General features: G+C 38.8%; 1 protein-coding gene across 1 annotated transcript in view; it reads left to right on the top strand.

The window, feature by feature from the left end:
* Positions 1 to 21,900, top strand: part of MAN1A1 (mannosidase alpha class 1A member 1) — a 154,118-nt gene that overhangs the window by 60,263 nt on the left and 71,955 nt on the right. The window contains exon 4 of the mRNA XM_035900687.1: positions 148 to 228. Coding sequence (XP_035756580.1) covers positions 148 to 228 — 81 coding nt within the window. The remainder of the gene's footprint in view (positions 1 to 147; positions 229 to 21,900) is intronic.

Raw genomic sequence — 21,900 nt, 5'->3', positions numbered from 1 at the left:
ACCATCTTCTATGTTTTGCCATTTACAGCTGTTGAAGATTAATACCTGCATGCATATTAAAAAAAAACAAAAAACCAAACCAAAACCACAACCAAAGCCATACAGAAAAGTATCATGGAATAAAACTATGTTTGTTTATTTCAACAGAATGCTGAAATTTCAGTATTTGAAGTGAACATCCGTTTTGTCGGTGGATTACTTTCAGCTTACTATCTTTCAGGAGAAGAGGTAAGATATTTCCACATGGCTTATCTGAAATATCACCATCTAGATAAGTAGTTAACTTTTAGTTTAATAATTTTATTTATCAGAATTAAACTCGTTTAGAACTTTGAAAATGGCTTGTACAGCAGAGACCTGTCCAATAGATTTTCTTGCTTCTACTACTGTTGCTTTGTGTAAGTCTTAGAGTTAAATGATTTTTTTTTTTTTTTTTTTTCCTGAGTTGAAACCATACTCAGTACATTCTTACCGGGCTTCGTGCTGGAGTGTGTAATTACAGAGTTCCTGTGCCATGGTAGTGGTAGAGTTGGTGCATCAGGTACCTGCTTCACAAATTGATTTGGAGCATATTAACTCCCCTAAACTATACTTCAGTTGGCCTTCCTGAAGCTGAAGCTTCAACTTGCATGGAAAAGACATGTTAAGAACGAAAGGATAACTGGTAAACCTATATATCTGAATGGCTTTAAAGCATTAATATCCTATTAATCTCTGCCTGTCATGGTTTCTGGAGAGGATGAAGCAGCAATTTAAGAGCTTTAACTAATGCAATTATTTCTGTAATATATTTAGAGAAGGCTATACTAAGTCACAGGTACTGTGATATTTTAAATTTTTAGCTTGGCACTTGAAAAGTCTTTAAGCTTACTAGTTTAAACTCTTGTTCCTGTCTCTGGATTATAGTAGTATTTTTATTGTAGCATTAACACAAGTTAATACTCCTTAACCATAAGTTGAATTTTATCACTGGGTTTCTTTAAATCCAAAGCAATTACTGGTGGAAACTCTACAAAACCCTGAAGATGTATAATTTTCTTTCATATGTAGATTTCCCAAATACTGGGTAAAGCTCTGTTTTGAACCTGTCACTTTAAATTAACTTAAATTCTGTGATGTGCATGTTGGTTTTTGTTAAAATTTATCATTATGTTAAAGCTGCCTTAGCAGGTATGATTTGGTCATGTACCTGACAAAGCAGTTATAAGGAGGCAATGTTTCTCTGACACTTTACATCTTAAGTAAACTTACCTACTTACCTGCTATGGTCCTGTCCTGAGTGTAGGTGGCATTGAAAAGATGTTAATGTTTTAAAATACAGAGTTTTCTTTATTTTAACTGTCTTACAATTTTCTGGAAAAAAATTGCACTTAGGCTCATTTCAAATTCACACTAAATAATTAAAAAAATTGAGAGATGCTTGGTAGCTGGCTTCTTCATCTTTACTAAGTATTTTTTTGCTTAATGTTTCATCTCCAACTCTTGAAGGAAATCACTTGTCCTCTTACAGTAACTCGGCAACTAAATGTAAGCATATCTAAGGATGAATAGAATTGAAAGCTCTTCTTTCTGTGATTAAATACTTGTATTTTTCACTGCAGATTTACGTCTCACAAACAGGAATGAACTTTTCCAGTATAACCTATTGCTATGTTTTAATTAACTGGTTCTGACAGAAGCAGAGGATGCTTCTTGGCAGACAACAAGCTGGTAGAGGACTGCACATGAGCCTTTACATGAAGTGGCAGTTGTCTGCCAAGAAATGCCTAAACCATTTGTTATCAGTGCTGTTGATTTCCTATATATATATGTTGATGGTTTATATCTTGGGTCTGTTAATGTGCAGGCTCACTTTCAATCAGTGCATATAGTTTCTCCTAAGTAACACCTAGTCATTGCTTCTCAACCGTTCCATCACCTTTAGAGAGGCAGTTTTACCACCACCTCTTGGACTAGATTGATAGCAACGCTGGTGTTCAAATGAAACTCTGTTGTACAAACAAAATGAGGAAATATTTAAAACAAAAGAAGGTGTTTCACACAATGCATAATTAAGTGGAACTCTCTGCAGTGGAACATTAGTGAAATTGGATCTATTGTCCATTCTAAAAATTAATGGACTCGTTAATGAAATTAAAATGGGCCTCTGAACACAAAGATGTTATGTATGATTAAGGAGGGTCCTGAGCTCTTGGAGGCTGGAAAAGACACCATCCCTGCTTGCCACTGGTTTTCATACTCTTTGATAGACATCTGCTGTCCAAGACAGAATAATGTTCCTAAACTAACAGTTGTCCTAGTGGCTTAGAGAGTGCAACTCAGCATGCTCTCCCTTTATCAGATTTGGGGAAACTTGCCAATTTGTTTCCTAAATCCAACACTGAAGCCATACCCAGCTGCTGCCTATGGGAGGAGCGGGATGCAGCCATTTGGAGGACAGAGCAGCCCTGCAGCAGTGTGAGGTTTCCAATTTGCAGGGGTCTGTCCTTCACTGGTGCTGCTGGCAGGTGTGGAAAGGACTGAGGTCCCCAGAGGCTGTCTGTCCCCACAGAAAACACATCTTTAATCATCCTTTAGCCCATTATATTAGCGGGTGTTCCTAAGGAGGTGGAACAACCTGTATGCAGGCTGTTTGGAGGATTAAGCTTTCTCAGTAAAAAGCTCATTTTATTCTTTATCAGATTAACTATTAAAAAATCTTATCTTTGCTGTACACACTTATCTATATCCTAATTAAAGAAAGCTATGTTTCAGTAAAAGGAGTGATGAAAATAATTATTGTTTGTACTTCTGAATTACATTTCCATGGGTAATGATCCAAATCTGCAACATATTGTATGTTCCGTAATCGTTTCTAAGTCTAACTAATCATGATTAAAGAATACCCTATCATACTGAGTAGTTCCTAAAACATCCTGCTCACATAATAGTTCATTTAGATAAAGGCACCAATGTGAATAATTTTAAAAATGAACAAATTGAATACTTTGCCTCGATAACTGTGTGCTGCTTACTCACAAATAGGGCTATGAGATGCATGATATTAAACTTCCTAGAATTTCTGCCTTACTAGAATATGAAATGCCTAAAAGTGCTAGAATAGGGTCATACACTTTTGTTACTTTTTTTGTATTTTATGATTGCTATTTAAGCCCAAGCTAGAAAGAATTTCAGTCAAATATCAAACTTAATTTGTAAACCAGCTACAGATACTAGAAATTTTCATTTCAAGGTAAGTAACTTTTTAAGGACTGCTTTTTTTTTTTTTTTTTTTTTAAAGTCCCTCATAGTAATATTACATGTGGCTGCTTCCCTGGTATTTTTCCATGAATCAGTGGCTGTAAGGGATTATTAAAAATAAACCTGGCTGCTTTGAAGTAATGCTAGTATTGTTTGTTTGTTTATTTGTATGAAAGCATCTGGAGGAGCCTGTAATATGGTAAGTTTAAAATATAGGAACAGGACTGATTTATTTGCAAACTTTCTTGATTGTTTTGTTTAATTTAAACCTGAATTCATTAGTAGGCATGTGATTCCTCTTGTAAGCAACTTGGTATGTGATGTGTTTTGGTTTTGTACTGGAAAATAAGATGTCTAGTAAGGGAGAGATTTGTTATACAAATGCTTTGTAGTACTTACTAGTCCGGTATACCAAGGGTCAGGAGTATTGCATGCAACAAGATCCCCTGTTCTGCAGACCCAGATGTTTTTTTTCCCCTCTTGCTTAAATAAGCACACTTCCAAATGTAGTCATATAAGGAGGTAATTTGTTAACTTTTGGAGCACAATGGTGTGTCCTCTAACAGCAGCTAGGACTTTTCTTGGAATTCATGGAGATGACAAACATTATTTCTGAGTGCTGTCATCTTCACTGTTGGGAATAACTGTGATAGTGGTGCTGAAAGTCATGGTGAGAGTATTGCACTGCTTGTAGAGGAGATACAAGCCTAAAGACTGATCTGACGAGCTCTGCTGGTTTACTGATAGATGGTTCTGCTAAAGCTGTGTAATAAGGGGACTGTTTTACTTGAAGGTTGGTTCCACAGTCAGGGGGTACATTGTGTAGGCAGAAATAGAAGGAGCTTTTAATAATTGCTGTTTGTATGAGCAGCAAAAAAGTAAATCCAAAATGTTCTGCAGTGAATAAGGAGCACGTGAGTTTCAGATCCAGCTGGTAAGTTCCTAGCTTCCTTTGAAGCTTTTCCATTTTTTGAATGGGATGAGTGGGGGTTTTTTTCCCCAGAGTTAAAATATTTTGGATTCAGCAGCTGTTCCTCATGCATAATATAACCTTCTCTTTTCTAGGACTAAAGATAGTTATCTTCACCGGAGGAAGACAAAGTTGGTAATGATGTTCATATTGCCATTTCTTTCCATGGCATGAAGCAGAAATATGACAGATTTTTTCTTTTTTCTTTTTTTTTTTTAATCTGGCAGTATATCCTATTTGAAGGAACACAAATTTATCGTGATCAGGATGAAGGAATAAAAAAATACTAAAACAAACTGTACATCTATTACTCTCTAGCAACTGTTAATTAGAAGTAAAAAAGAAGGAAAAAAAAAAAGAAAAAAAAAGTGATGACATACCACCTAATTAGTTTATATCTGCATTTAGAATAGGAGTTACAGTGCCACTATTCAACCTCACTTGATGATCTTGGTCTCCTGTCTGACTTCAGACATAATCATTGCCCACTTAACCATCCATCAGTGATGGCAGTGCTGTCTTGTTAATGAGGAGCAGACATGAAATAATGATGCAGATGCTATTGATCTAGAGCTGCCTTTGCCAGGCTGACCACAAAACATTGCTGACTTCATATAGTGCTAAGACATTCTCCAGAATTTAGCTGTAGCTACTTTTATCTGGTTCTCCCTCTCTTGTAGAGGTCTCACTTCATAGAGAATATTTAAATTCCATAAATACAAAAAAATATAATTAATCATTTAGCAATCTTGAATAGTGGGAAGATGAAGTTTGTCACCTGTACAAAGGTATTGGCCTATTTCTGCAAATCAGGGGTGTAAGTTTCAGTATAAGATGCCTTGGGGATCTTATCTCCCCAGTGTGAGAATTGACCGCATGTTTTATCTCCCACTTCCTTTCACTTAACTTGACACTAATTAACAAGAGGAATTTTCCTTTTATGTCTTGGAAGCTTGATTTCTAATGCTGTTTGAAACTCCAGGCATACAGTATCAGCTTGATCACTTCTGTGTGACTGCCACTTAACTCCTCCTTAAGCATCTTCACAGACTGGCAGTAGAATTCCCTGTTTGGTAGAAACTAGAAAACTGCAATTGCCAATAGTTTTCTGCAGCCCTGTTTTCAGATTTGAGTCCTTTTTGCCACCTACCATCCATCTGCTGCCACTTTAAGTGAAACATCAGTACTTCAGTGGTGTCATGTTTTTACCTTCTGAATTTCATAGAATCCTGAGGTCATTCAGCTTGGAAGGGACCTGAAGAGGTCATCTAGTCCAGCCTCAATATTGGGACAGTGCATTAGGCTTGTCCTTTTAAGAATCTCCTTGCATGGGAACCTGCCTAGGTTCTTCAAGACTGAGCACTGGGGCAAATTTCATTTTTCTGGAATGGCTTTGTTTCATGCACTGTGCTCTTTTACACAGACGTCTCTTAATTGTTCCTCCTGGCTCTCTAGCAGGCCTCATGTTTCTCTTTTTGTTTTTTAACTTTAAAAACTTGTTATTCAAAAATTACTTTTAGCCTGACTTAAAATTTTTCTTCTAACTTGTCAGACATTGTCAGTTTCTGTATTCCTTAAGTGGACTTAGTATACTTCTGCTTTTAATTACCTTCTTTAGAGAAGTCATCTGAGCCTTTTGATTTGAATCATGTGACTCTGAACCTCATCTTTGATCCAGTCATTTCCAAGCATTTTACCCATTTGGCTGTTCCTTTCTAAGTTTGTTTCAGCAGGTTGTCTTCTCTTTCCAAACTTAAACATTACCAAAGGGAACCTTGTGTTTATAACAGCATGTTGAATTGGAGCATGTGGCCCCTGTTAGACAGTAATATGTCAAACTAAGTCAAGAGCTACTTTTTCTCTTCTAGACCCTGAGTTTCTGCAAAAGGCTGTCATTACAGTGTATAAAAGCATGGTTTATAGCTGCTCTGATGTAGCACTTAACAGCCTACTCAGGGACAGAGAAGGATTTAAAGTCTCCTCTGTTACCCACAATCACAGTCTGCAATCTCCGTTAGTATTTCAGTCTCTTCACCACCTTTAATAGAACTAACGCTGTTCTTTTCCTTTGCTAGCTGCATCAAAATATTCTACAGAATCCCTGTGGATTCACATTCTGGAGATAACCTTGACTCCTAAGATTTTCTTTGATGTAGACTATTCTTCTGCTGTTCCAAGCAGACTGCCCTTCAGTCTTCTATTTTTGTCTCTTAAGTTCCTGCAGCACAATTATACTGTCGCTGTTGATGAAACCCATCTCTGTTAAATAGGTTCCCTATACTCCAAAAGCTTCTTCATTCCTAATACTTCTGTCCCCTTTCTCCCAATGCTACTTGCTCAGGTGCTCTGTACAACTCTGCCTCTCAAGCTAGCCCCACACACAATGATGAGGAAACTGCAAAAAATGGTGACAGAGATGCTGATTTCCAGTCTTGCACTTAATTCAAATTTTGCTTCTTGGTTTTCCTTCTCTTCTGTCCTGGTTTTGGCTGGGGTAGGGTTAATTTTCCTCCTAGTAGCTGGCATAGTGCTGTGTTTTGGATTTAGTACAAGAATAATATCAATAACACCCTGATGTTTTAGTAGTTGCTCAGTAGTGCTTACACTAAGTCAAGGACTTTTCACCTTCTCATGCTCTACTGACTGAGAAGACTGGACATGCACACTAAGCTGGGGTGGGGGGGGGCACAGCCAGGACAGCTGACCCCAACTGGCCAAAGGGCTATTCCAGACCATATGATGTCATGCTCAGTATAGAAACTGGGGGAAAGCTGGCTGGAGGGCTGCTGCTTGGGGTCTGGCTGGCCATCAGTCAGCAGGTGGTGAGCAACTGTATCATGCATCACTTGCTTTGTATATTCCAGTAGTAGTAGTCGTAGCAGTAGTTCAATTATCAAACTGTTCTTAACCCGCAAGGTTGGGGGTTTTTTTCCCCCACTTTTACTCCTCTGATTCTCTCCCCCATCCCCCCAGGGGCAGGGGGGAGTGAGCGAGCGGCTGTGTGGTGCTCAGTTGCCGACTGGGATGAAACCACAACGTCTTCCTTCTCGGCTTTGGAGTTACTGATGACATGTATACATACCATGACTGGGAACTTTTACTCAGCCCTTAGTGCCTGAAGCCTTGTGGAGCCTCTGCCACCTGTATACCAGCCATGCAATCAGCTTCTGTCACCAATTTTTGTGCCTCATGATAAAGACCCTCAGGCTACTCTAATGTAAAGTGAAAATAGTGGCAATTTACATTAATTCAGTAAATTGCTGTCTGCTGGAGTTCAGCAGTGGGTATGTTTCTGTTTCAGATGTCTGTCATCAGCATGAATATCCACAGCAGGGGGACAGAGCAGCTATGGTGATAGCCTGCTGCAGCTGCCATAACTATGCCTGTTAAGAAACCAGGAGCCAAAGCCCTGATTTTGGTCTGAGAAACATGTGTTTAGAACTCTGGCCTGTATATAACCACATTCTTCACTTCTAGTAGTTTCCCATTTGCAGTTTGTTTCGGGAGTTTTTTTCAAAACAACAGAAAAAATTGGTTTGTCCCATGGCAAACTTATTTGACCTGCTTTTGCATTCATGCATTGACTTTAGAAATAACTGAACAGAAATGCTTTATTGCTCATTACATTAAATAAAAATCCTTGCTTACCTCCAGACTACTGTAGTCTGATGCTACAGCTGGTAAACTGTTAGAAAGGAGAATGGATGATAATGAGAGCTAAGTAATATCTGTTTGTGATTGTAACAGCTGGTGTATTTGACATGAGCTCGTGAGCTATATTATTAAATAGAATTCAAGCAACTGAGAGGGAGGTGGTATGTTTGTTCTGAGGATTTGGCTCTCAACCAGCTCCCGCAGTTTCACTTGATTGTGGTTCTACAGAACAGTTGGAGAGGGCATGTCTACCAGAAATACTAGTGTGGATGCTTTCCTTTTGAGCAGCAGCTCTAGATAGACCCAAAAGAATAATTCTTTGTATGTGGGTTAATACACTATACAGAAGAAATGATATGCTATTAATAGTCTGTCCAGAGTTACCGTGCATCTGCAAAGAAATTCAGTCTCCCAGACGTTTTTCTCTTTCATTTATCTCAGTATTCAGTTCTGTCATTTTGCAGCATCAAATGCAATTGCAATAATAAAGCAGAATAAAAGGAGAGTAAAAACATATTGCCTGGAGAGTTAGTGGGATTGTCCTGTTCTGCAAATTTAATATAAAATGTACAACATGTGGTTAAATACATGGTTCTGTGGAGCCATTTGCAAGCAGTGTTGAGATTGTTGCAAATATACTATCTAAAGAATAATCCTTACATGTAATTTAAAAGCCAAGAATCTGCCTTATTTTTGCAAAGGAAAGCGACATAAAAATATCTCAGTCGGTGCTGACAATGGGAATAGATCAACATTAATTTGTTCTCCTTTAATTCTAGGCTATATAAAATATTTGGGAAAGTATATTCTCTCTGCAGATGTATTATAAAAGTTCAATTAAGTGATAAGTAATAAATGTTATTGAATCATCATACTGAGTTGTTTTCCCCCAAAAAAGTACAGGTAAAAATAGTATGTACCTGCATTTTACTCTGAGCATAGAGTAACTCTTCATTTCTTCATCTAAATCTTTCACGATGTTTAGCTAGTTTATGTAAGATTCCATTTTGTGCTTTGTCTCCGTAGACTGACTCTGATCCAGAGGTTATTTTTCATTAAGTTGAGAGTTAAGTAGATGATAACGTCCTCTCCTTATTAGCTTAGAGAAGATAAAAGCATAAACCATCCAGTAGAATATTCCTGTGGTTTTTTGTTCTGTTGGCAACTACTAAGGCATTCCATCAGATTCCCAAATCTGACTTGAGCAAAGAATCCTTCTACTTTCATATCTTTTTTCAAAAATTTAAATTACTTCTATTAAAGAATATGTAAGCATTAGTTAATTCTTAAGTATTTTAAATACAAATGAAGTGAATAGAAACTGATGATAAAATTGGGAAAGCTCCTCATCCAATTTGCTGTTTGACGGATCAGAGTGGAGATTTGTTACAAAACACCACTTTGTGCCACGTACAAGTCCTGCTGCTTCAAGCTAACTGAAAATCATTAAGAAAATTGAATGTCTGAAATCAGAAGCAGACATCATTGCTGTTCTTGAATGCCCTTCATGCCTCCAGCAGTAGGTACGGATAATGGCATCTTTGCTGCAGAAGAATCGGATATTCTTTTCCTCTCCTTTGGATTTAGCAATACATCTTGCTCAGTAGATCAAGCCTGAAATGGATACAAAGAAAGTTCACTGCCCTTAAGTTAGCGTGAACTCTTGAGATCAATTTATGGAGGGTGCTAATTGGCCCGTGTGGGTTTTTTGGCAGGATCTATTGTTTATGCTTTTCAAACAATAGAAATCTGAAAGATTTGAAAGGAAAGATGAGGAGGGAGCTTTTTACCAGCTTTTTCAGAAAATGCAAGAATCCACATGCTATTTGTTTTGCATTTGTTTGTACAAATGCAACAGTTGAATAACGTTGATAAATGTTGTGGTTGATAAATGAGTGCAGTTCCTGTCTCTCCTGTGCCAAAAGCTTCCCTCTGTCATATGCAGACTGTATTTCCACCCTATGTGCAAAAGATTGAGAAGGAATTTGGAAAAGACGTTCACATGAAAAATCTTCTGCCACTTCCAGCAAAAATGATGCCAAGGGGAATCTGGGGGTTTGGCAGGTGATTGTCCCTAAACAGAGCTGTCATGGAGCATTTGAAAGACAAATCTTTGCTTTCCTCAAATCAATGAATGCAACGGCTCATTTTACCTAGGCCTATGTGCACAGAAAGGGCAAACTGCAAACTTTTCTTAAGCCAGAGACTTAAGAGGATGAATAAAATCACTTCCATGAAGATTTGAAAGGTGAAAAAGAGGAGTAGTATGTAGTGCCAGCGTTTCATATAAATCTTACTTGCTTTCCTCAAGAAAAAACAGATTAGGATGTATTTAAACAGCAGGTTCAGGTTCATAGCTCACTGTTTACATTGCAAGTCTTTTGTCAACAAGTATACTTTTGTATCCCCACAGGGGTTAGCTGGTCAGCTATCTTACTGTTTAATTTTCTAATAAAGCATAAGATAATAAGAGAGGTCAGGAGTTGGTCAGATATTCTGAAGAACTTGGATTTTGTTTGATGTCTTCAGCTCCAATAGTCTTCATTGAACACCTTTGATTGCTTACATTAGCCCACCTGACCTTGATAACTCTTTAAATAGTAGCTAATTAAGACAGTACAGTATGGAGGGGACTGTCATCATTCAGCTACATGAACGCTCAAAAGCTTATTTTAATATGCAAAAAAACCCAACCCTAACCCAATGTAAACTGACAAAACTCTAAAGCAAACAAGGAAGATCATTCCAGCATCAGTGTTGCTGCAGTAGGGTCAACCTTAAATTAACAGAAAGCAGTTGTCCTTCTGGCATCAAGGGCCTGTTCCATTGTTTCTTATGATTCAGATGCATTGAACTACCAAAAAGGCTCTGTAACTAGTTAATCTGAAGAACTGGATGTGTCTGGTTATTTTTTTTCTTCAGCCTTTAGGCAGTTATCTGCTTTTGCAGGCTTAGCAAAATAACCATACTAGTTGTTCTTGGAAGCTGGTTCAGTCCAGTTAGTGCTTTAAAGTCATGTTGTCCCTTGGGGGGCAAGTTGTCCTTAATTTTTGCAAGCATGACTAGATAACTTTACAGTCCAGTAGATCCTCGGGATCATCATGCGAAAAGGATATGCTGTGACATTCATTCTCTTCCATTTTTCTTTGACAACTCTTTTTTGTTTTCTTCAAACCAACAGCTGCAGAACAAAGTCAGCAGCTCACAATGCCGTTTCTTAAAGGATGCTATTTTCCCCAACTTGTTCTTAAAAACACTATTCATAGTATACAGACAATTTCAATCTTTTTCCTTTTATCATGCAAAACCAGTGAATAACTTCAAACCTTCTCATCAGCATTTGCTGCTTGTAGGGTATCTCTTAAAAACATTGTTCAGTCTGTGCTCGGTCTTTTCTTTCCAGAGTTGCCTTTTTTTTTTTTTTTTTCATTTATATTCTAGAGGGAAGAACAAATAATCTTCCTGATTCCAGGCAAGATCAATAACTGCTGAGATGCTCTGGGCAAACATTGCCACACTGCAGCAGGAGACTATGGGAATGGTATTCTGCATGTCTGGGCAGACTTACTCCGATGTTAAATGCCATCAGCCTTTCTGATTTGCTTGAAGGTTGTATGTTAAGTTAATATGGTTATTAACCGACCCAAGGCCAAAAGTAAAGACTTACTGAGAGAGCGAGAAGAACTCCCCGCTCAACCGTTTTTTTTCTTGACAGACTATGACAGTTGGCGGTAAAAGTAATGGTTGTAGCTGGTGCTAAGATGCCCCTTTTCTAAACCATACTTTTAAGCCTTTTTTTATATCTAGTTACAACTTGGAATTACACTTAAGGTACTGTAATGTTTTCATTTACATACCATCAAATATAAAAATAATTCAGTGAAACCTGCAAAGTCTTCAGTCAAACAGCAAAATAAAACACTGAAGCAATGTCATGAGTTTTGGTAAAAACTGAGAGAGTTTACATGACTGTGATGTCTTTTTTTCTTTTCCCTTGCTACAAGGTGGGGTTGTGAAAAGCAATGTAATTATACCTATACATGCCAATTTGCATACTTGAAATCTTAACGAATACTTCTAACCATTATTTCCTCCAAATATACACTGCATTCAAAAATAATGTTAATCTTTGGAGAGAACATCTTATGGCTGTTTAATTACAGGAATGACTTTGAGGTTTAGCTGTAAAAAAAAGTTTTAACTGCAGGGAATTCAGAGAAGCAGTTGAATTGCTCGTAAATTTATGACTTGCTGGCAGCACTGCTTTTTCAGTCAGAGCACTTGTTTCTAACTCTTAAGAATTGGAAATGTCTGCTTGCCTCCTTATATTTTAGTTACTTTAGTTCTATGGCTTGTCCAGTAAGAGAAATAGTCTTACAGTAAACAGAAAGGAATTGAATTAGTCTGCCTGATGATTTAACTTAAAACATAAAAGCAGCTTCTTAAATCATAGTTCTTCTCTCTTGAAGCCTCCTGGTTGGCTTACATAAAAAGAACTACAAGACAGTTCACATTTCTTATATTTAATTTAAGGGAAATACACAAACACTTTATTTAGGCTCATTTTGGATGTGCCCGTTATTCATCAGGCAATTCAGTGACTGTTGTCTTTCAGAGAAATCTCAACAACAAGAAAGAAATCACTGACTTAAGAAACCATTGTCATCTTTTCCTGCTATACAAAAGAAGTTTTTTCTTGCTACATTGTGTAAAAAGCCAGCTAGATGGTGCATCAGAAGTCTTGGGGAGGAAGGAACCTGCAGTGTGCGCTAAATTTTAACATATTCCTCTCCCCTGAAAAATAACTTCTTAGGAATGCATCATCAGTGCAACTGCTGGTGTCACAAAACTCACTTGTCACTGTGTCAAGCTAAGCTATTTGCACAGGTGCAAATCCAGGCTGAATTTACCCAAATGGCACCTTCTCAGTCCCATTGTTTTTAATGGAATTTACCAAAACAAATGGAAGAAGTAGCAGTGGTTGTGTCGGTCCTCAATGTTCACTTGTAATCTGAGAAGCCACTGAAACGTTAGGGCCGGAACAGATAAAACTCTTGGTTCCTTTTCAGTATAGATAAAAGCGGAACAGAAGTAGTCTGTAGCTGCTGGTGGCAGAGAAAGATCAGTGAGAGAGTTTTATGGTCAAATGGCTTGTTCCTAAGGGATCCATGCTGTAAATCTGTCAGAGTGACGGTTGGCACTGTCTTTATACTTGTGATTATTTTACTTTTTAAGATATTCATGATGTTTCTGGTATCTGAGGTCACAAAACCTGGAAATTCCTGTGTCGGCTTCAACCCTAGTATAAGGATTAAATCAAGTGCTTTACTGTTTAAACAAGGGATAGCCTTAATATACAACATTAGTTTTCAGTGAATACTCACTATATTTGATATATGTTTAAAATGTAGAAGAAACACTCAGAGTGGGTTTTAATTTGTCTGTCCTCCTTGTATCCATGAACTCGTCAAATTAATGGCCAGTGGAATTGCCCATGTGTGAAGAGGAACAGAGGATCTCTGGTAAAGGACGTTAGAGTAAACTTTAATGCAAATGAGACTCCTTAAGCTTATTGCATTTAATGAAAACTGCGTAAAGCTTGGAACTCTCTTAACTCTGTGCCCAACATCATGACTTGTTTTTAAAACTTTGGTATTCAATCTTGTCAGTTTGGATTCTCATCCTGCTTTGTTCCTTGCCCTAATCCTTTTGTCACCTGCATTGCATTTAGTTCACTAGTTATTAGTTGTTCTTATTGTCACTATTAGTTTACTGCTTGCTTCTTTCTAAATGGTGGTGCTTGGTTGCTGGCCAGGGTTAAACCACAACACTAAAGAAAGCCACTACTACCTTACAAGAGGAGACTCTTGTTGATAAATAGTTTGTTCCAGTGTCTACTGAAGCTATAGCTTGGAGAAAAGTCACCTAGGATTGTACTATGACACTGCCCTGTACATGCCTTAGTGCTGTGCCACAATATATGTATAACACTGATATATAACTTTCAGCAGAAACACGGGAGGTTCCCTCTGAACATCAGGAAACACGTTTTTACTGTGAGGGTGACTGAGCACTGCACAGGTTGCCCAGAGAGATTGCAGAGTCTCCATCCTTCGTGCTGAGCGGTCCTGGGCAACCAGCTAAAGCTGGTGACCCTGCTTGAGGAGGGGGGTTGGATCAGATGAACTCCAAAGGTCCCTTCCAGCCTCAGCCATTCTGTGAACTTTCACTCACAGCTTCATGAAAACACAGCCTCTTGGCTATCTGGAGCACTTTGCATGAAAACAACAGGGAAAAGGAAGACTTTCCTTTCTCAGGGCCCCAGCACTACCACTGCAGACCCATGCCAATTGCGCTACAGCAATAGGAGTAACTCCCTCCAGAAGGAACAAACCCTGAGCTGGCTGGAGAAGAGCTGCTCCGTGCTACCTGGTCTCAGGACATGGGCGGTACAAATTTTAACCTTTGAGGACTGGCCTATGAACTATAAAAATACCTGACTTCAAATACCTGTGATGGTGTCAGATTGAGGCTATGTGGTGATTCAGGAAGACCACCCTTCTGAGGGGGACCAGACCAAAAAGACAGAGTAGTTACTTTTTTTTCCATTGGCTCACTGAGCTGGCCAGGTTTGCTCTGCAGGTACCCATCAGCTAGTGGTCGGTTCAGAGAAGATGGCAGAATATGGGAGATCCTGAGCTTTGGACCCTTTTGTCCAGGGACTCTTTTGATTCCAACTGTTGAGAGTCGTTTCATTAAGCTGTTATTCTGATGTTGGAGTAAAATGTTGAAGTGAGTGAATGAAATTAGAAAAAAAATAAGTAGAAGAACAATTAAAGTAGGCATACTTGGTATCCTGTCCCTGTTGTTATACCTGTATATTTGATAAACATAATTTAAAACTCTTTCCATTAACAGCTGGAACAAACTTACAAGTATCAGGTAACACTGGCTGAAACAAACAGCTCTCCATTTGCTGTTAACAATAAAAAGCAAATAGAATATCCTTTACCTACCCAGAGTGATTTTAGCCTTTTCTGTGTCTGCCACCGTGGTCTAGGAGTGTACTTTAGAGTGAAGGCATCACTCTAAATCACTTAATGTTATCGGAATTAAGATACAGTTGAATTTACAAGGCCAAGAATGAATCTTATGTTAGCACTTTATGCTACATTAAGTATGTAATTACTGATTCACCATGCAAAGTTTATTAGGCTCCTCCACCCCACCCCCTGCTTTCACACAGATGGTGTTGCAAATCACCTCTCAATGGTCACCTGCTTCAGAGTTTCATATGCAAAGTGCTATTCTTTGTTTAGATATGATAACTTGCAAGATGTAAAATGAGGCAGCTATTTAAATTTGTTGTTACAGCACTTGGGCTGGGTACACAAGATTAAATAAAAAGAAAATTAGGAAGCAGATGCTTGTGGCTTAACAGAGGAATTGTGCTAAAAGATACTCTTCATTACTGGTGGATATGAGTAATTTTACTAAGGCAGCTGTTTCCTTAATCAGGAAAAACACAAACCTCTAAGATGACATCCGGATGTTTTCTGTATCACTTCACAATATAATAAGTTTCCATTGAATATGCCATATTTTTAATTCCATTCATATTTACTTACCTCCGATATATTTTCAAATATTCCTTGACTGTAGAAGACCTGAGTGCTAAATACATGACATATTTTGTGCTCTTGACATCCTTGCCTGGTGTTAGTCTAAGAGTCTAGGGCTGACAGTGTGTCTCACCAGCATCCAAGCATTTGAATATCAGACTTCTGCAGGTTTGAGGGGGGCTTGTTTTGCTGGGGATGGAGGGGCTTGGGGAAGGAGTTTTTTAGTGATAGTGTCTGTTCATCCTTTAGTTGTGAAGTTGTATGGTGCCTCTTCAGTGCTGCCCGTTGCTCAGAGCATGACATACCATAGTGTTAATACCTGTATATAGTGAGTTAATATCCTGTTCCAGTTATGTGGGTAAAAACAGATTTAAAACTTCTACTAGCTCTTTCGTGTGGGCTCAGCCCTCCATCGTGGGCTGCTGACAGTTTTAATGCCTGCTAGCTTGCCATCTGCCCTTGCTAGAAACGCGTGCTTTATTTGACTGGAGACCTGGGATTCCACATTTTCTGGTGCTGACAGGATGCAAGAATGGCATCCCAGATCTTTGACACAGATTTACCGACACGGAGCTGTTCCATAATTTATTTATTTGGGGTGGTGTGGGATTTCAGAATCTTAAGATTTGAGCACAGCTTTTGTAGGCATGAGTCTTGTTACCTGTGGTTTGGGCCTCGGGAGCCAGCTGCCAGCGCACAGTTGATCTGCACATATGCAGCAAATCCAACTCATTACTCATTGTGCATGCTGTGTATCTCACCTCTTGAAAAATTAAGGCCGCCCTGAGTTTGGGGTGAGGAACTCTCAAAGGCTTTCATACCTACCAAATTCCTTTTATTACAGGCAAGTGTTAAAGTTTGTTTACTACGTTCATTACCACCTTTTCTTGAATTATCACGACACAGGTATTATTAAATGGTCAGTTCATGAGCTTTCAAGGTACTAATAGGTTGTAGCTGAACTTTTAATTGTGCGAGTATACATAACCTTTAAAAAAACTAATGCTTTCTTGACATTAGTAGGTAAATTAGCAGTTACTTTATCTCTTGTGGTCTAACAGTTCTTCCTGTTAAATAGTTCTTGGAGTTTGTGTAAGCAATCTTAAATACACATGAATAGCACAAAAGGAAATAACTAAATATAACTGGAACAAACTCTTCCTTTATGATTTTTTAATTCTGCAGTTATTTAGCAACTTCTTCCTTCATTCCAATTTTAAAGTGCAAGTCAGATTTGTATGAGTTACTGTACATTAATATTTCTTTGTTTTATGACTTGCCTTCTTTCTGCCGGTTTGTACCATTTATTACTGGCCTCCTAAAATAAGATTTTCAAACACACTATATCTACTTAGAAATTCTTCAGTTAAAAAACAACTGAAGTAATTACATGTGTTAGCTACTGCTGATAACTTGAGGGGGTTTGTGCTTGTTGCTATGTACATTTGGATTAAATCTAGAAATCTCTCACTAATCCAGTTACTTCCATTTGATTACGTTCTCTACAGTCTTTTCTACAGGGGGAAAAGCTCTATGGTATGATGTAACTTCTTTGGTACAATAAACAGCTAGAAAAGAAAATTCATTTTCTTGCCATCAGTGAAACCATAACAAAAAAGGCTAATTGAATAAAAGAAGGTATTTTTAATTTTTTTCCCCAGAAATGTAATCTAATTTTCATAATAACTGTCTTTTTAAAGTGGATTTGGTTCTACAGTCTGGTGACAACGTACTGGAGTATTCTGGAAAGGGAAGTACAACTCTAAAAGCTTACCCGTGTGTGTGTTTTGTCCTCAAGTTGTGAAAGAGACAAGTACTGCTCTGGCAGTTGGCAGGTGAGATAGAGTTATTGCTTATGGATACCACAAGCTGCCCGAATCTCTCCAGTAAGGTTATTTGTGTACTTCTACAATCACAATTTTCAAAAGCTGGAAACTTACGTGCACCTTCTTGAATCGCCACAGCATCTTAAGTGCCAAGAGCTTTTGCAAGGTTTGAGCACTCTGATGCCTGCTGCTCTTGCAGATGTGTCAAAGATGAGCTTTGGATTCCTGTACTGAAGATCTTGTTATACATACTACCCTGTGGCTGTTTTCAGCCTTAGATTGGGATAGAAAGCCCCCTTTTAGTACAGGATCTATATTTTCCAAGCTTTCTCCACTGAAAACCATTTGGTTTTTAACACATTCCAGCCCAGCACTGTATGATGGTTGATGCTGAGCAGGATTGTTGGAATGGCTGCAGATTGTCATTACTTTCAGATGAAACATTCCTCCTGCTTTATACAGCTGTGATGTTGTTTATATGTGTGACGGAGAGATTTGTATGAGAACTGGTGCTGCTTTGAGAATCGTAATGAGAGGGCACCATCTGAGATTATTCACCAAAACTAAGTTTTTGGGTTTGTTTTTTTTTTAATGTAGTCCTTTTCCTGCAATTTCTGACATCTCCTAACCCCAAGATGCCCCTGTGACGTGCTGTCTAGCAGCTTAACTTGTGCTCCCTCTGCTGGCATCCCAATGGGATAGAAACCCGACCAGTTGCATTTTGCTAACTCCAAGGAGGAGGTGACTTGTTCTCAATAAAATAAAATGCTGCTCTGCCTGGTCAAAATTCTTGGGTGAAGGTGTGACAAACCATGCTTTTTAAAGGAGCTAACACACACTTTGTCTCCTTCACTGTGCTTTTATGGAAACGGTGCTGATTTAAATTTCCAGCACATAGCTCTTGGCTCTCTGAGCTGAGTAAGCCTGGGATGCCCCGCTTGGTGGGTTTGGCTCAGGCAGCACAGGCAGTGTGGGATGTTTCTGGGTGCTTAGAGCAGAAGCACTCCCTTGCCTCCGTAGGGAAACTTCTTGCATCCAGTCAAGCCTCTGAGCTTCAGGTTGGTACAACCCCAAGGAGAGCCAGGCCTGCTCCGCTTGGCCATCCCTCTGGTCTGGGGAGGCTTATTAGCTCTGAGCAAAGCAGTGCAGATGGGCAAAGGTGCTTTGGAATCCAACATTACCCTTACAAACCAGAAAGTCTTCCCAAAACTCCAGAGTGCTGAAGAGCATGATACTGACTCTGGTGTCAGTGTGTGCAGTCGCACTGATTAGCTCTGACTTGTCTTTGACCACTGCAGGTGTAGCCTTGAGCGGAGCCACTTGTTTTTAACATGCTGTCCTCTTCCGTATCCTGGCAGGAAGATGTGAGGTTGGGTGCAGCTCTGGGATGGAGGTGGCTTCATGTGTTGGTGTGGCATTTCACGTGTGCTCTGCTCAGGTCCAGCAGGACTGGGGCTGGCCCAGAGCTCACAAGTTGGTCTTGAACCCAGTCTGTTCCCTAGGAAAAATGCTAAAAACACACTCTCGGCATTTCTGGCTCTGGGTGTACTACAGCTGTGAAGGTCCTAAATGAAGTCCATTGGGCTCCTTCTGTTGGTACTGGTTACCACACTGACGTGTCTCATGACAGCGCTTGTTTCCAGAAATGTTATTAACTGTCTCCTCACCTTGTAGCACAGATAACTGACATTGGCTCAGCCAGGACTAAGTGAGGACTGAATGAAATTAAACTCAAAACCACCTGCTAATGTCAAGGTGACAATAATTGTAAAAGCAGTAATTGCTGCTGAATTAATGCCAGCAGCTGGGTAACTTATCCAGGTGTCATAAACACTGAAAATATGTTATAGGAAATGTTTTCAAATAATATGACACTTAACTGTGGTATCACTTGGTATTGAAGATAGTGGAAGATTTCATCCTATGCTAGTTCAAGTATTCTGGTACATCAGGTGGAGTGCCACAATTTTTGTAGCATTTCTAATCTTTCATTGTAAAAATAAAACAGATGCAAACATAGCAAAAATCCTAGATTGTCTTTCAGCGAAGAAGGTATTGGAACAAGTTCTTCTAAGAGAGTTGTCTTTTGTTAGCAGATCGCTTTAAACCTAAATCAACATTTGTTACACTGAAAGGATTTCTATTCAGTGTTCTGAAGAGCAGCAAAGTGGCCTGTCCCTGCTCATTTTTCTGCTCTCGTTTCCTGCTTTTGCACTGAAATATTCATTCCTTACTCTACTGGGAAAGGCAGTCAGGTACAGGAAAGAAAGCAATAAATCTTACTTAGTGGCTTGTCAGTTTCTATCTGTAAATATAAAACAAAAATGAAAAATGCTTAATTTGACAGAATTAGAAATGTGGAGAAAATGTCTTTGTCAATTGAAAAAAAATTTTAAAATAGGATTGTTTCCTCTAGTGTTAAAATTTAACTTCTGGTTTCTCTCATGTGGAGGACTTTTAAGGCAGAATTCTGGCTGTTCTTTAATTTATGATACTGTACCATGTTATGCTCTTTTTTAATTATACGTGCCTCATATGCAATTCTAAGATACGTCTTTGTTTCTTGTGTTTTCTTTTCTTCCTGATTAGCAACAGCAATTAAATCTATGATGAGGTAATATAACATTTTCAAAGGGGTTTGTCATTCCAGCTAGAGGAAATGTTTTTGTTTATTCAGAGGAGATAACATTCTTGCACTATAATGAAAGCCAGCACTCACCAAATGACAGCTCTGGTCTTAGCCCTTCGGTTGCGTCTCTGCAGGCAGATCCTCATTTCTCTCTGGGAACGCTGTTTTCCCTAATAAGATTTGATAATGGACACAAGAGTCTGCAAAATCTGATTGATTGTAGGATTGGGTCTTCTAGCAGGAGCAACACAGTTCTCTGAATGTATGACCTCTTTTAAAAGAAAAAGAAATTTTTCTCTAAATCCCTTTAAAAAGATCACAAAACACTCTTTGATATCTGCATGCCACAAGGTTGTGTAGAGAATGTGAATTATTTCAATAAAGTGAGTATTTAGAAAAATTGGTTCATTCAGTTCACAACTTCTTCTCATTCAAAGTTTGTCTCTGTCCTATTTCATGCCCCAAACCGCTTCATTTGCATCAGTGTCACAAAGTAAGCAGAACCCAAAAAAACCCCATGCCCAAACTGCTTTTCTAAGCAAGAGTGCCTCACTGACTTAAGGTCACATTTGAGAGAAATAAGGAAATTCTTATTAGAAAAACAATTACTGTGGGAAAACTGCTGATGGGAGTACTGTATATGTAAATGTGGTTACTTTCCTTACCTTTTCCAGTAATAGTGCTAGGAGTCCTACTAGAATGAAAGATGGAGATTACAGTTGCTGAGGAAGTGGATGAGCTTTGGCGTTGGGAATCATGACGTGCGTAGGTACGGTGTTGTGCAAAAGCATACCTCCTAGTGGCTTGTGCAGTAGGGGAAGGTCCCACGTTAGTTTGTTCTCTCTTCTGAAGACTAAAAAATATTTATTTGTATTTCAAAAATAATTAAGAACATCTAATGGAGCAAGAAAATAATGGTTTGCTCCCTGGCTAGGTATGAGTGTTGCCTGTGGAATGAACAGACAGTAACAGGAAAGCTGCGTGTGTGCAGCAGCGAGGTGAATTTCTTGTTTACGTGTTAGTGCATACTCCAATGTTGTTTGAAGAACGGCTGGCTTGGAGTAATGGTGACAGGCTTTGGTGTGACTTTTGGTTTTGTAAGGCACTTGTGATTGGTAACTCAAAGGACAAGGAAGGTGCTGCTTTACTGAGCGTCGAGCTTATTTTAACTAACAATTCATAGCCTACTAATATAAACAGAGGTCTCAATAGAAGATGTAGTAACTCTGTCTCCTGCATAATCTATTATATGACTACAGTAAGGATCTAACTTACTTTAGTGCTAATTTTGAGTAGGAAGGAGTCTGTGTATTTATTCCATGAAGGAGACTTTCTTATGCAAGACCTTCACTCCGTGAGAATCAATGTCATACAGGTTTGTTAGAGATCTTACATAAACCTCTTAAAAAAATGTTAAAAATTCTTTGTGTTTAAAAAAGATGACCTCACATCCAAAATCTGTCTTCTGGCAAAAACTGGCTTAGAGGGAAAGGCTTGAGAAAGCATTTAACGTCCTACCTAATGTTACAGTGTTAGATACCGATTGTGTATTTCTGGTTGGTTTCTTTCCTGAATCACAGTGCTTCACTTGGAATAATTTTCTTTGTTGTAGTATAGTGTCTAGCTGAGTCAAATGTCAGCACAATTTTTAGTGATTTGGTTGCTTTTTAAAGGTAGCCACAACACTTCCCTCTGAATCCTCAATTTAAAAGATGGGATTGATGATGGCATGGCTTACTCATTGCATCACCTGATGGGCAGCTGATATGTCAGGGAAATAACTCCACAGTCCCTCTTACTTCAAAAGTATGCAGTCTAGGTATGATAGAGCAGTAGAGCAAGTCACAGAGGTCTTGGGTGTGGTTTGTGGACTTTTAGACTTGTAGGTAAGTATTTACACCATGACAACCCAAGTGTGGGGTGAAGGGTGGGTGCAGGCATGGGACCGTGACAGCTTCT

Source organism: Egretta garzetta, unplaced genomic scaffold (assembly GCF_000687185.1).
Source record: "Egretta garzetta isolate BGI_Z169 unplaced genomic scaffold, ASM68718v1 scaffold18, whole genome shotgun sequence".
NCBI lineage: Eukaryota > Metazoa > Chordata > Aves > Pelecaniformes > Ardeidae > Egretta > Egretta garzetta.
Note: the sequence above shows the minus strand (reverse complement) of the source record. Positions and strands in the feature narration are given on the sequence as shown.